Here is a 12309-nt window from a genome sequence, read left to right as displayed (position 1 = left end):
TATAGGCTAAAAAGCAAAGGACAAAGGACATGTGTGAGATTATGAACAGATGGTCCCACTGTGTTTCTCCACACCCTGAGAGTTGAGGGCGAGTGAGGACACGTAGGCTTGAGGTTGTGATTTAATAAATCCCACTGTTGTGTTTCTGTTTTATATCTCTACATATATTTACAATTACTTTGTAGCCCCTTCTACTCACTTTAAAGAGGCCCTGTTTAGCCTTTTGGGGTTTTCTTCTTTCTTGTAGTGTGTTATATATATAGGAGAGACAATCAGATTTAGTTTTGATATTATTTTCTTATCGCAAATAAGGAATATTTTTAAGGCACGTCCTACAATTTTAATATTGCACTTGTCCTGTTTGGGATTGCAATACAGTGTTAATTGCTTACCGAAATTCTAATCATAAACCACATCATGTTTTTGTTAGTAGGAACTGGGGTTTACTTCCTTTTTTGAATAATTTAGCTTAATCTACCCGTGGTTCCTTAGTATTTAGCAACTGGGAATCGCAAGGAGCTCAGAATTTAGTCTAACTCTATCCTAATGTCCTGCTTGAGATGAGAGGAATTAAATGAAGATGGGCCAAAGAAACAAGGGGGATTTGTCTGTTAATCCTCTTCTCCTGCTCACACAAATATCTCATCAAATCCTTCAACTCTGGAATAAGGTCAAAAGCCAAGGATAATGAGAGGGGGAACGTATGGGCAGGGGGTGAGGATCCTCCCATCTGCTTCCCTCCATCACTCCTGTCCCTCTGTCAGCACATGTGCTCAACCGATGGGAGAGTGGACTCATTTGTCTTGAGTGTGGAGAGGTAAATAATATCCTGGAAGCATTTATTTTCCACATAAACATCATTAACAGCAAGGTTGTCAAATGTCAGCTGTCACCGGGCCAGCAGGTTCACATCACAGGTTGCTCTCATTTAGTTTGATCGTCCTCGAGAGTCTCGTCAAGCTGCGATATCTATTAACCTTCATCATTAGTGTCACGTGCACAAACACAACAGACAAAACTCTTCTTCTTTGTTCCTTGAAGTGTGATGACACAGCAGTGGAACAAATCCCAGAGAGAAGGAGTGGAAAGTTATAAAAAGACAAGACAGGGACTAGACAAGTGTTACTGTGTGTGTGTGTGTGTGTGTGTGTGTGTGTGTGTGTGTGTGTGTGTGTGTGTGTGTGTGTGTGTGTGTGTGTGTGTGTGTGTGTGTGTGTGTGTGTGTGTGTGTGTGTGTTGGTGTTGCACCTTCCTGACCTGCTTTTCTCCTTCAGGGGTCATGCAGCAGCCTGCCACAGTGCTATCAGCTGTCCCTTAAGGTGCCTGTCCAGGTCTACCGAGATGCGCGGTGATGTATAGCTTTGATATAGCCTGTAATTACTGGCCGTGAAGGCCACAGTGCCTTGGGGGAAGGAGAAGGGGAACACAGGAAAGAGGGAGGAGAGAGACACTGGGCCTCTGATGACAAGAGGGTCATTGTTGTTTGATAGCACAAGTAGCCTGGCTCTCCAGTGATTTCAGACACTGGGAAATGGCACTAGATCCGTGCATGCTTTTGGAGTGAGGCGGATGCAACAGCGCCCAAACAATAAGCTCCGAAAATAGCCCACAAGGGACAGGCGATGATTGCCCAAACCACAGACTGCAGTGTGAGTATACACACATATGCAAATGTGACCAAATTAGGCTGAATGAATCCTTAGAACCGTGCTTTAATTACAACATCATTAGCTTCTATCTCGCTTGCAACACGCCACCATCTATAGGTGACATGTTTCTGCAGTTTGTGGATTCTGCACAGCACAAAGTTAGGGGGGGGGGGACATCTAATGAAAGAGAGCCATTCATTTCATCCTGTCACAGCATGCTGCGAGACAACCTTCATTTTGGGATGCATTACAGCACTCACAAGCTCAGTGGCGCGCTATCACTCAGACACAGGCTGCTATTAGCTCCCGCTTAAGAGACTGTGATGGAGGCAAACACATTGCACAAGTTGCCCGGTATACTCCTCCAGGAGTGGGCTAACCTGGCGAATATCAATGTGGGTTGGGTGGGTGGGGGGGGGGGTGGAGTTGCCTGTATGTATATATTGACAGGCTGCGAGCGCGGTGACATGGCGGTGTTTGCTGGTGATGGATGCGCGCCTGGCACACAGACGAGGCCGGCGGCGGCGTGGCTCCTCTTCAGACGGGACGTGAATGCTAACGAATGTTTGCCAGTCACCACGACTCAACCGGAGCCAGCAGACAGGCAGGTGGGACGCTGACCCCCACCAGAGAAACACACTATCAGTGCATTCACAGGCATGATCAGATTCTAAGGTAATGATCACATTAATACTTGACCTGTTTAGCTTGTTTGAATTTCACATATTCATTAATTAGTTACTCATTGTACTACAATATATAACACATGTTACTATGTACAGTGTATTATTCATTTATGGCATTCATATTTAATTAGATTAATAATATATATTATTATTTACTTACTATTATTACTTACTATGTTTGTATAAACATTTAATTTAACATGTTATTGAATTATTTCAATCTTACCTTAGCATTATTTGTCTGGGAGATATGTATTTCACAAAATTCAATGTTCCAGTTTAAGTTAAAGGGGACCTATCATGCAAAATGCACTTTGTGATGTCTTTTATATATAAATATGTGTCCCCAGTGCGTCAGAAAATAAAACCCTCTCTTTTCCTCCGTACCCAAATCTTTTAAAAACGGGTGTACAACGAGCGGATACAGATTTGCTGCCGATCTGACGTCAAATCGGCAGCGGACCCACAGAAAGTTGCTATCAGAAACAATGCCTGACGTGTTTTGGATGTAATCTCGTCTTTGTTTACATTAGCAAGCCTCGCTAACACTCAGAGCTGACCTGTACTGAAGAGCACATGTGTTTAAAAAGCAGGAAATAAAAAAAGGAACTCACCTTGTGATAAACCTGCAAGAGAAAAAGCATTTGAGCTCCATACTATTTCAGAAATAATCTTTGATGTGGTTTAGAACAGGATGGCGTTTTATCACAGTAGAATTTAACTTTATCTCCGGTAGAATTCTGATCAGGCATTAGCTCCGCCTCCTCTTCCTTTTTTTTCAAGCTAAGGACCCAAAATCCGCATTTCTCTAACAGGGCTGCAAAAGAGGGGTATGAGCAGTATGAGGCATGGCTACAATGGGTGAACTGTTTGGTATTTTAAGCAAAAANGCGACAGTCCCAAAACATCACTGCTCTAGAGGAGATCTGCATGGAGGAATGGGCCAAAATACCAGCAACAGTGTGTGAAAACCTTGTGAAGACTTACAGAAAACGTTTGACCTCTGTCATTGCCAACAAAGGGTATATAACGAACTTTTGTTATTGACCAAATACTTATTTTACACCACAATTTGCAAATAAATTCTTTAAAAATCAGACAATGTGATTTTCTGGATTTTTTTCTTCTCATGTTGTCTCTCATAGTTGAGGTATACCTAGGATGACAATGACAGGCCTCTCTCATATTTTTAAGTGGGAGAACTTGCACAATTGGTGGCTGACTAAATACTTTTTTGCCCCACAGTATATATAATCAGCGGTCTGAAAAGCAGCTGATGGTAGTTTGAAACATGTTGTCGGATAATTGATGCACCCTGTGGCTCTCTTTTTCTGCCGCCAACTCAGACTGAAAGTCCCTGCAGGAATGAATCAACGGGTCCTGCTACCGTCTCCGACACAAAACTAACATGAAGTACCTGGGGGAAAAAAACAGACTCTTTAGCATCCCGTAGCTACTGGGGGCGTTTCAATGATGCTAAAAGGTAGCTGCAGCCAGAGCACTTTGTCTTGGGAAAGGAAGTGGATGAAAGGTGTGGGTGGTATGAATTGAGAATGGCTGCCAGAGCAGGGGTGGGGTGAGAGGGATCGGAGATATTTGTGGCTGCAGTGACACGGCCACACATTAGCATGCGGAGGTTAGCACAACAAACGAACGCCACCCCCGACTTTTGCATTGTGGAGCTGTCAGAGTGGTTGCTAGGCACCTGCGGCTAAGCTCATTAAGGCTATAAAAGAAAACGAGAGCGAAACAGAAGCGAGCAATTTGAACAGAGAAAGTCTTCAAAGACTCGTGATAGGCCGAGGTTAGAACAGGGCACAGATTTAACTCTCATGATTTCATCTAGACTGATAATGTGATGCGTGAAATGTCACACGTTGAAAGTACCATTAACATGCTTTGATTAGAATTACTAGCACAATATTTATTTAATGTTTTTTTCTTCAGTAGCGTGTCTACTTTATAATCTCCAATGAGAGCAGTGATGCAAACACTCTTTCATTAATATTTTAGCTTTATTTCTTTCCCAGTCTCCTTCTCCATGCATAATGTTTACATGCTCACTATAACCCAATCACTGGAAACAATGTAATGCTGTGATTACAACACTTACATGAGCGCAGTAATCTGATTTCTGCAGTAATTGTGGTTGTTTTATGACTGGGTTTATATCTGGAAGGATGTGTTTTAGTAAAGCAAAACAACACCATCATAGATTACTCATAGTGTGAAACCAGCTCCTAAGTTGTTATATACTATTTACAAAACCCTTTAACTTCTTTATACATTTTAAATTATATGTGAATTATTTAGTTTCAGTTGAATTGACTTTTGACAGATAATTTTTTTTTTTTTATATGTCCTGTTTGTATTGGATGGTAAATTACGTTGATTTATTGTATTGTGCTGTACCTCCTAATATAATCTATTGATCAACATTTGAATACTTAAAGTGGACATATCATGCTATATTGGAAAAATATATTGTAGGGCCATACCTATACAAAACATGTCTTTTAAGGTTTTTGCTTAAAATACCAAACAGTTCACCCATTGTAGCCATGCCTCATACTGCTCATACCCCTCTTTTGCAGCCCTGTTAGAGAAATGCGGNATTGATACAACTGAAATGTCAGGGAGACCCCTGGGCTTGTTTGCCAGCCATAAATGCTGTCGGAGTGCACCGGAACGAATGCCCCGGTATAACGTTATTATGGCTGGCAAACAAGCCCAGGGGTCTCCCTGACATTTCAGTTGTATCAATATGTGTACAGTGGTCCTAATTTGCTATAATTGTATCATGGTTTTAAAACGTTGTAATATGTTTTGGATGCATATTGTTCTATTATTTGTTCAGGCTGTTACATAAAATTAGCCACTGTTGCCACCTACAGTGGGGCAAAAAAGTATTTAGTCAGCCACCAATTGTGCAAGTTCTCCCACTTAAAAAGATGAGAGAGGCCTGTCATTGTCATCCTAGGTATACCTCAACTATGAGAGACAAAATGAGAAAAAAAAATCCAGAAAATCACATTGTCTGATTTTTAAAGAATTTATTTGCAAATTATGGTGGACAATAAGTATTTGGTCAATAACAAAAGTTCATCGCAATACTTTGTTATATACCCTTTGTTGGCAATGACAGAGGTAAAATGTTTTCTGTAAGTNTCTAAATGCTCTCTACCAAACTTCAGACGGGCCTGGACATGTACTGGCTTAAGCAGGGGGACACGTCTACTGCAGGATTTGAGTCCCTGGCGGCGTAGTGTGTTACTGATGGTAGCCTTTGTTACTTTGGTCCCAGCTCTCTGCAGGTCATTGACTAGGTCCCCCCGTGTGGTTCTGGGATTTTTGCTCACCGTTCTTGTGATCATTTTGACCCCACGGGGTGAGATCTTGTGTGGAGCCCCAGATCGAGGGAGATTATCAGTGGTCTTGTATGTCTTCCATTTTCTAATAATTGCTCCCACAGTTGATTTCTTCACACCAAGCTGCTTACCTATTGCAGATTCAGTCTTGCCAGCCTGGTGCAGGTCTACAATTTAGTTTCTGGTGTCCTTTGACAGCTCTTTGGTCTTGGCCATAGTGGAGTTTGGAGTGTGACTGTTTGAGGTTGTGGACAGGTGTCTTTTATACTGATAACGAGTTCAAACAGGTGCCATTAATACAGTTAACAAGTGGAGGACAGAGGAGGCTCTTAAAGAAGAAGTTACAGGTCTGTGAGAGCCAGAAATCTTGTTTGTTTGTAGGTGACCAAATACTTATTTTCCAACATCATTTGCAAACAAATTCTTTAAAAATCAGACAATGTGATTTTCTGGATTTTTTTTTTCTCATTTTGTCTCTCATAGTTGAAGTATACCTAGGATGAACATTACAGGCCGCTCTCATCTTTTTAAGTGGGAGAACTTGCACAATTGCTGGCTGACTAAATACTTTTTTGCCCCACTGTATATAGTATTCTCAAAGGGATCCAAAGAGAAAACTAAAGCTTTGGACATAAAAAGTAATAGTGCAGCAAAAAGTTAAAAAAATAGCCAATAGTGTTTTTATTATATATGCTCCCTATACCATTATGTGTACTATTAACTTAATGTTAGCAGTCAATTTGACTGCAAAAACCTTAATAAAGGGAGAAATCAGTCTCCAGGTTATACATCTAAACTCGTATACATAGACATGTCATCGAGTCTACATTTTGACAAAAAAACTGATCATATATTAAAAAAACCTGATATGAATATATGATATATTCATATCAGGGGTTTTAAAGTATGAGGGCGCTAACGTCACTTCCAGTAAAAATTACGGCCCCGCCCACTCTCCGAGAAAAATTATGAATTAGAGAGTTACAATAGTAGTTTCTTCATGTCTCAAAGCTGTTGAGTAATATTATTGCACCTTAAATAATACACAATTTTCATATTTTTTGAGTAATTATACTGCTTTTGACGAACAGAAATATTGTTTTCTGGCATCGCTTTATCAAAACCCTGCATATTATTTCATATGAACATTGATTCGTGTGCAAATGTATGACTAATATAGATTTGCAGTCAGGTATGCAGAGGTTTACTGTGATGCAATTTATCCATAACAGGAATGTGTTACCCAGAGGACGGATGTTTATATTCATTTCCCAAAGCCACTAATGATTTACTGTGTAAACACGGCCCTCATGTTTTCTGCTAATCTACAGGAACAGTCCTCATATTTATCTCTGCAGACATTTTTGCACAAATTCATTACATCACCATGGTCTCTGAAGTGAGATCAATGAGAAGAGTTGTTTCATAAAGAAAAGATTACTCCTCCTCAGGTGTGCGTTACAGCATCTCTCATTAAGTCCAGATTCGATTATGTTTTCAAGATCTTTTTAACGAACAAGGCGACTCCAGTCAATTACTTCAACAGCAGCAAGTTGATGTTGACTGAGTGGGGCTGTGTGTGTTTACACATTAATACACGCACATAGGCATACTCCATTATTCTGACATGGGCTAAAAACAACCTCCTTTTTATCATTTTTATTGTAATATAATACCCATAGGGCTTTAAAATGACCTTTGCAGGAAATAGCTCTGAATGTAGCTCTAGGACACAGTACAGCAAAAAGAGAAGGGAAACAAAGTGTTGTTAAATCCATGTTGGATGATCTCATCATTGAAAACCAGTTTTTGTTAATAATAACAACATTTACAAAAAAAACTTAAATAGATTTGGACGTTTTTTTGATAAGATGTTGGACCACTAACTTGAGCGTGGCAAAACTTTAGCCGGGGATTGTTCATTAAAAATGTTTGTAACAATTTCCAAAAAGCAAGTATATGTACTCCTGACACTTTACCAAAATGCAATGTGCCCTTACCTTTGTGACATGATCTTGTACGCGTCGGGCAGGTAGCAGCGCGTGTTCTCCATCTGCGCCGGGTCTGCGTCGCAGATCTTGTCGTCGGTGCGCCCGTAGTTGGCGCTCTCGATCATGATGACATCGGTGCCAGGGCAGCGCAGCTCGATGGGGTAACCCTCGCACGACAGCTCCCTCCTGACCACCGCCATGGGGACGGGCGCTCGACTGAAGGCTGAAACAGAAATATGAGGTATTACTCCCACTATCATTACTACAACAGGTGGTTGTCGCCCACTGCGCTCATCATCCATCTTTTTATCTTCACCTTTTACACTTTAGTGTGAAAATGATTCATCCTGACGCCTGCGTTAAAGAAAATCTGTGCATTCCTGCAGGTGAATCTCAAAGTTCTGACACTGAGATATGAGAGAGAGGTTGTCCACTGGTGATGATGGGGACACAGAGAGTGAAACACTGACACAGATCACACATAAGGAAACAGACACATTGTATGCATGTGGCTGTGAGGAAATAAACATTCATTACATGGGCATTCAGCTGAGAAAATACAAACAGACAAAAACGCAGAGACAAAGAAACCGGAGCAGAGTGTCTCATGTAAATTTCCCTGCAGACTAGAAGCTATAAATCATCGGGGCTGTTTCACTCTTTTGAGGTGATGTGGTGCGCTTTATTTAAGCAGAAGGGCAGGAGGCAGAGGGTCAGAAGTGCTCGATGCCTCAGAGTGTGTTTGGAGAAATCTGTGCACCACTGAGTTGAAATGTCCAGAAGGCCGACAGCGGCGGCTCAGAGGTGGCTGCTTTCCCTCTCTTTGACACGAGCTGTGCATGTTCACCCACGCACGTCTGTGGAGAGACTCACACTCTCGTGCATAAACAGACTGCAGGAGTTCTGTGTTTACAGCGAGAATAAAAAATGAGCGAGGAGCGTAAACATTGGCCGGAGTGACTGTAGGAGGACTGTGGCAGCTATGGGTTTTTTATAAACATCTGTGCAGCGCAGACATTCATCATGAGGACAGATGGACGACAGAGTGTTGCCACATGTGAGAAAAGCCTCTGCAATATCACCTGGAATCAATATCATTTACCTCTGCAACATTAAATACAACTTTGCTTTTAAAACGTGAACAATTCTCCCTGGGACTCTTCTGTGTGTGGCCGACAGGGGAAAACACGTTACAAAGTCCCAACCACTTCCATTAAGAGGAATGCACTTCGGTAACAATGTCAATGTCTGACATAAGTTACATTTGCAACAAGACAAAGTGTCGAGATGCCTTGCTCTTTCTGAAATAAAAAACAAAGTATATCAGCAAAAATGTGTAGTAATGTTTCCCCTAACGTTCCCTTTCCTCTCTGCTCTGCAGAGACTTCTAGCCTTCTTCTTAAGAGCCCACACTTTACTCTTTTACGGTACACAATATCAATGTTCCCTTCTTCAGATGTCATCCAGGCAGGTACCACTCTAATCGTCTACCAAAGAGAAATCACACATATACAACAAAAGAAGCCCCTCATTATCGTGTCACTTCATTTGTCTCAGAAAATCATTCAGACCCCAACACAGAGAGGCACGCTTTCCATGGAAACAGCACAAATTGGAATAATTGTGTTCATTCTGGTGATGAAAGCCATCAATTATCTTCCTCTTAATGGGAAGATTTATTCCGCCCATTGAAAAAGTATGGGTTTGATCACAGCAAACTTCTTGTGCAGTGAAAAAGGAAAACATGGGTATGGTGCATTTAGATGACAAAAGACAAAAGATCCCAGTTAAATGGTTGCTATTAGACAAATCTATTATGTATGAGGAATCCTGGCTAATTTGATCTCTGTGGTTTCTCTTTATGAATAATTCCCTAAATTCATGCCAGCGTCCCAAAAAGCAGCGTTACAAAAACCTCAGAGTACAACGGGCGGCAGCAATCCCCTAATGTAAGCACGTAAACGCATGCCAGTGGTGTCTCGGATTACCCGCGTAGTCAACAACTGTAGTGTAATTACATTTGTGCCTGGAGGCGGTGATTGATAGGGCTCATATTTCTCCGTGCCAGAGCAAGCATCCTGCTCCCCCCCTCCCCCTCGCTGCACGTATCGCTGTCTACCTGGGCACATCATCAACAGAGCCGCAGAAAATCGAAATAGTCTTATTGAAAGTCCCTCCTCTTATCTTAGGTCCATTTACTTTCTGCCGCCTCCCTCTCCCTCTAATGCTTCAGAGGGGTATTCATATGCAGAGCGCATTTCTTTTTTCCCCTCTACAGATCCTCCCTGGATAATTCTTCTGACAGGTGCACTGCAGAATATGGAGTAAAAAAAGAAGACGTTTGGGGAAGCTAACGGGTCCAGCTTCCATTACATTCACGCCACAGAGCAGCGCTTTCAATCATGGTGCTAGCAGATGACATAACTCACAAATGAATGTTTCAAAAAATGCAATTATTCACCACAAAGGGCAGCAGAAAGGTCAGACAGAAAAAAAAATGCTCATTTGGAAAATGTCGCTCCCCCGTAGAGCTTTAAAAAAAAATCACTCTGAAGGGGAAAGAAGTTAGGAGTTTTGATCGCGGGGTTGTTAATACTTAGAGTCATGGAGACATTTTGTGTTAAGAATCCCAGCTTATTCTAGGGTCAATGACACATCACCTTCTCCAAGCCAGCGGACACTGAAGTGTAGACGGAGAAGAGTCACAATGACATTTAAAAGTCATCATTAGTAACAAAGCAGGGGCCGGAGGGGGCTTGTATTTTCATTTAATCTCCTCAGAAGACGTGTCGGAGAGAAAAAGTTAAGGTCAACCAGCACACATTATTAGAATGACTGAGTGTGTGTGTGTGTGTGTGTGTGTGTGTGCTGTGTGTGTGTGTGTGTGTGTGTGTGTGTGTGTGTGTGTGTGTGTGTGTGTGTGTGTGTGTGTGTGTGAGCTCTTTACAGCACAACTTGCTTCAGATCACTATCAGGCCTCAGCTGAACAGCGGAGGCTCAGACGCAGCGGATAATTTCCCAATAAATAATCACGCTCCCTGCAATTAGGCAGTAGAAAGTCTGGCAAAGTGCCCAATATGTTCCCAGTAAAGGAGAACAAATGTTTAGGCTATTAATATGTGAGGATGTAATATGTTATTCTATCTTATTCAAGAGGCTCAGCAGAAGATGATACAATCTGAAAACATTATGTTAGTGCGCGAGAGGGGAGATGCATTTAAATGAACTTGGTTGAATTCATGGAAGATCGACGAAGAGCTGATTCAACACATCAAATGTCTCTTTTTCTACCAAGTCTGTGAAAGGGTGCGGCCCCCGGAGCTGGTGATTAATTAGCGCATGAATCTGGATACAGTTATTTGATAAGACACATGGCAGCCAGTCACACCCATTTCCTAGTTTGCAATAAATGACTTTTTTTTCCGCAGGGAAAGTCATTTGCAAGAACACTTTGAATTGCAACCTTAAAAATGTTCAATAATGCATGAGGGAATATTTATCTTGAAGTGAGAAACAGTTCAGGCAAATTGTTCTCCCAAGTAAATTACGTTTACATATGGCCGAAGGCAAGCGAAATCTCAAAGGCTTTTTAAACAGAATGCAAAAAAGCATCCAATAACTGAACTCTCAAAGAACTCTGCACAAAGAGCATTTAAGTGAAACGCAGCATAATAAACATTTGTGCTTTTGGAAACAGAGCCATCACTCTTGTTTGCATTGCCAGCGTGGTCAGACCTCTTCTGTGACAGCTTTAAAAATGAGAGCAAAGAAGACATTGCACTGAAGGAGCAGCAGGATGACAGATAGCTCCTCCGCGGGAAGAATTCATGATCTGACCGTGACAAACTTCTCAAATCCACTTGATGGCTTTTGACACTTTTGACCAACGATGCTGCTAAGCACAATTAGCGTGAATCATTATGACAGGAGCCAGATATCCATTCAACACGTTGGATGAAGGAGCTATTTGTTTTTGCGTGCACTGACACACATTTGAAGACATTAATTGGCAGCTAATTCCTGCAGAGGGGGAGAGACTGATGGAGGTTTGCTGGGCGGCACATGCCAGTTTCAAACCGTCAGTCAAAGTGTTCGTGATGCCTGCGGGGAAATGAGCTCCTCAGTGTTAACAAACGATCTCAGAGGGAGGACCAGATACAGTGCAGGCATAATAAGGCTCTGCAGCACATCCGGCTCACATGTTGAATATTTGATCAGTTTCCATGGGAAGCTGCATCCTCCTGGTGAAATCGAAAAGCAGTGTATCGCTTCTTCTTTCCCTACGCTAACAATGTATTGACACGGTGAGAGTTAATACCCGTGAAAGTTAATAAATCGGCCTCTCGATCGAGGAGGGAATGTGCAGAGCGCAGCAGCTTCCTGCCCCTTGTGATATAAGTCCAGCGGACAGTAACCTCATGTTTGCGTACACACACACACATATCAAAACACAAGTACGGTGCCATCACTCCATAAAGGCTTGATTCACATACTCAGAACACCGGGGTGAAGTGTCTTTCCATCCAGCAAGCACTTTCCTCTTATTAATCACTACTTCAATTCATTAAGTGCATTGCCGTTGCAAAGAAAAAAACAAGGAAATGGGAGGCAAGGT

At 41.9% G+C, this 12309-nt stretch overlaps 1 protein-coding gene across 1 annotated transcript in view; it reads right to left on the bottom strand.

Annotated features, from left to right (window-relative positions):
- Positions 1-12309, bottom strand: part of LOC104963499 (latrophilin-3-like) — a 117724-nt gene that overhangs the window by 54290 nt on the left and 51125 nt on the right. The window contains exon 3 of the mRNA XM_010792098.1: positions 7704-7917. Within this exon, the coding sequence (XP_010790400.1) occupies positions 7704-7917 (214 nt within the window). The remainder of the gene's footprint in view (positions 1-7703; positions 7918-12309) is intronic.

The sequence above is a fragment of the Notothenia coriiceps genome, unplaced genomic scaffold, assembly GCF_000735185.1.
Source record: "Notothenia coriiceps isolate Sejong01 unplaced genomic scaffold, NC01 NC01_scaffold00036304, whole genome shotgun sequence".
NCBI classification, from domain to species: Eukaryota; Metazoa; Chordata; class Actinopteri; order Perciformes; family Nototheniidae; genus Notothenia; species Notothenia coriiceps.
Note: the sequence above shows the minus strand (reverse complement) of the source record. Positions and strands in the feature narration are given on the sequence as shown.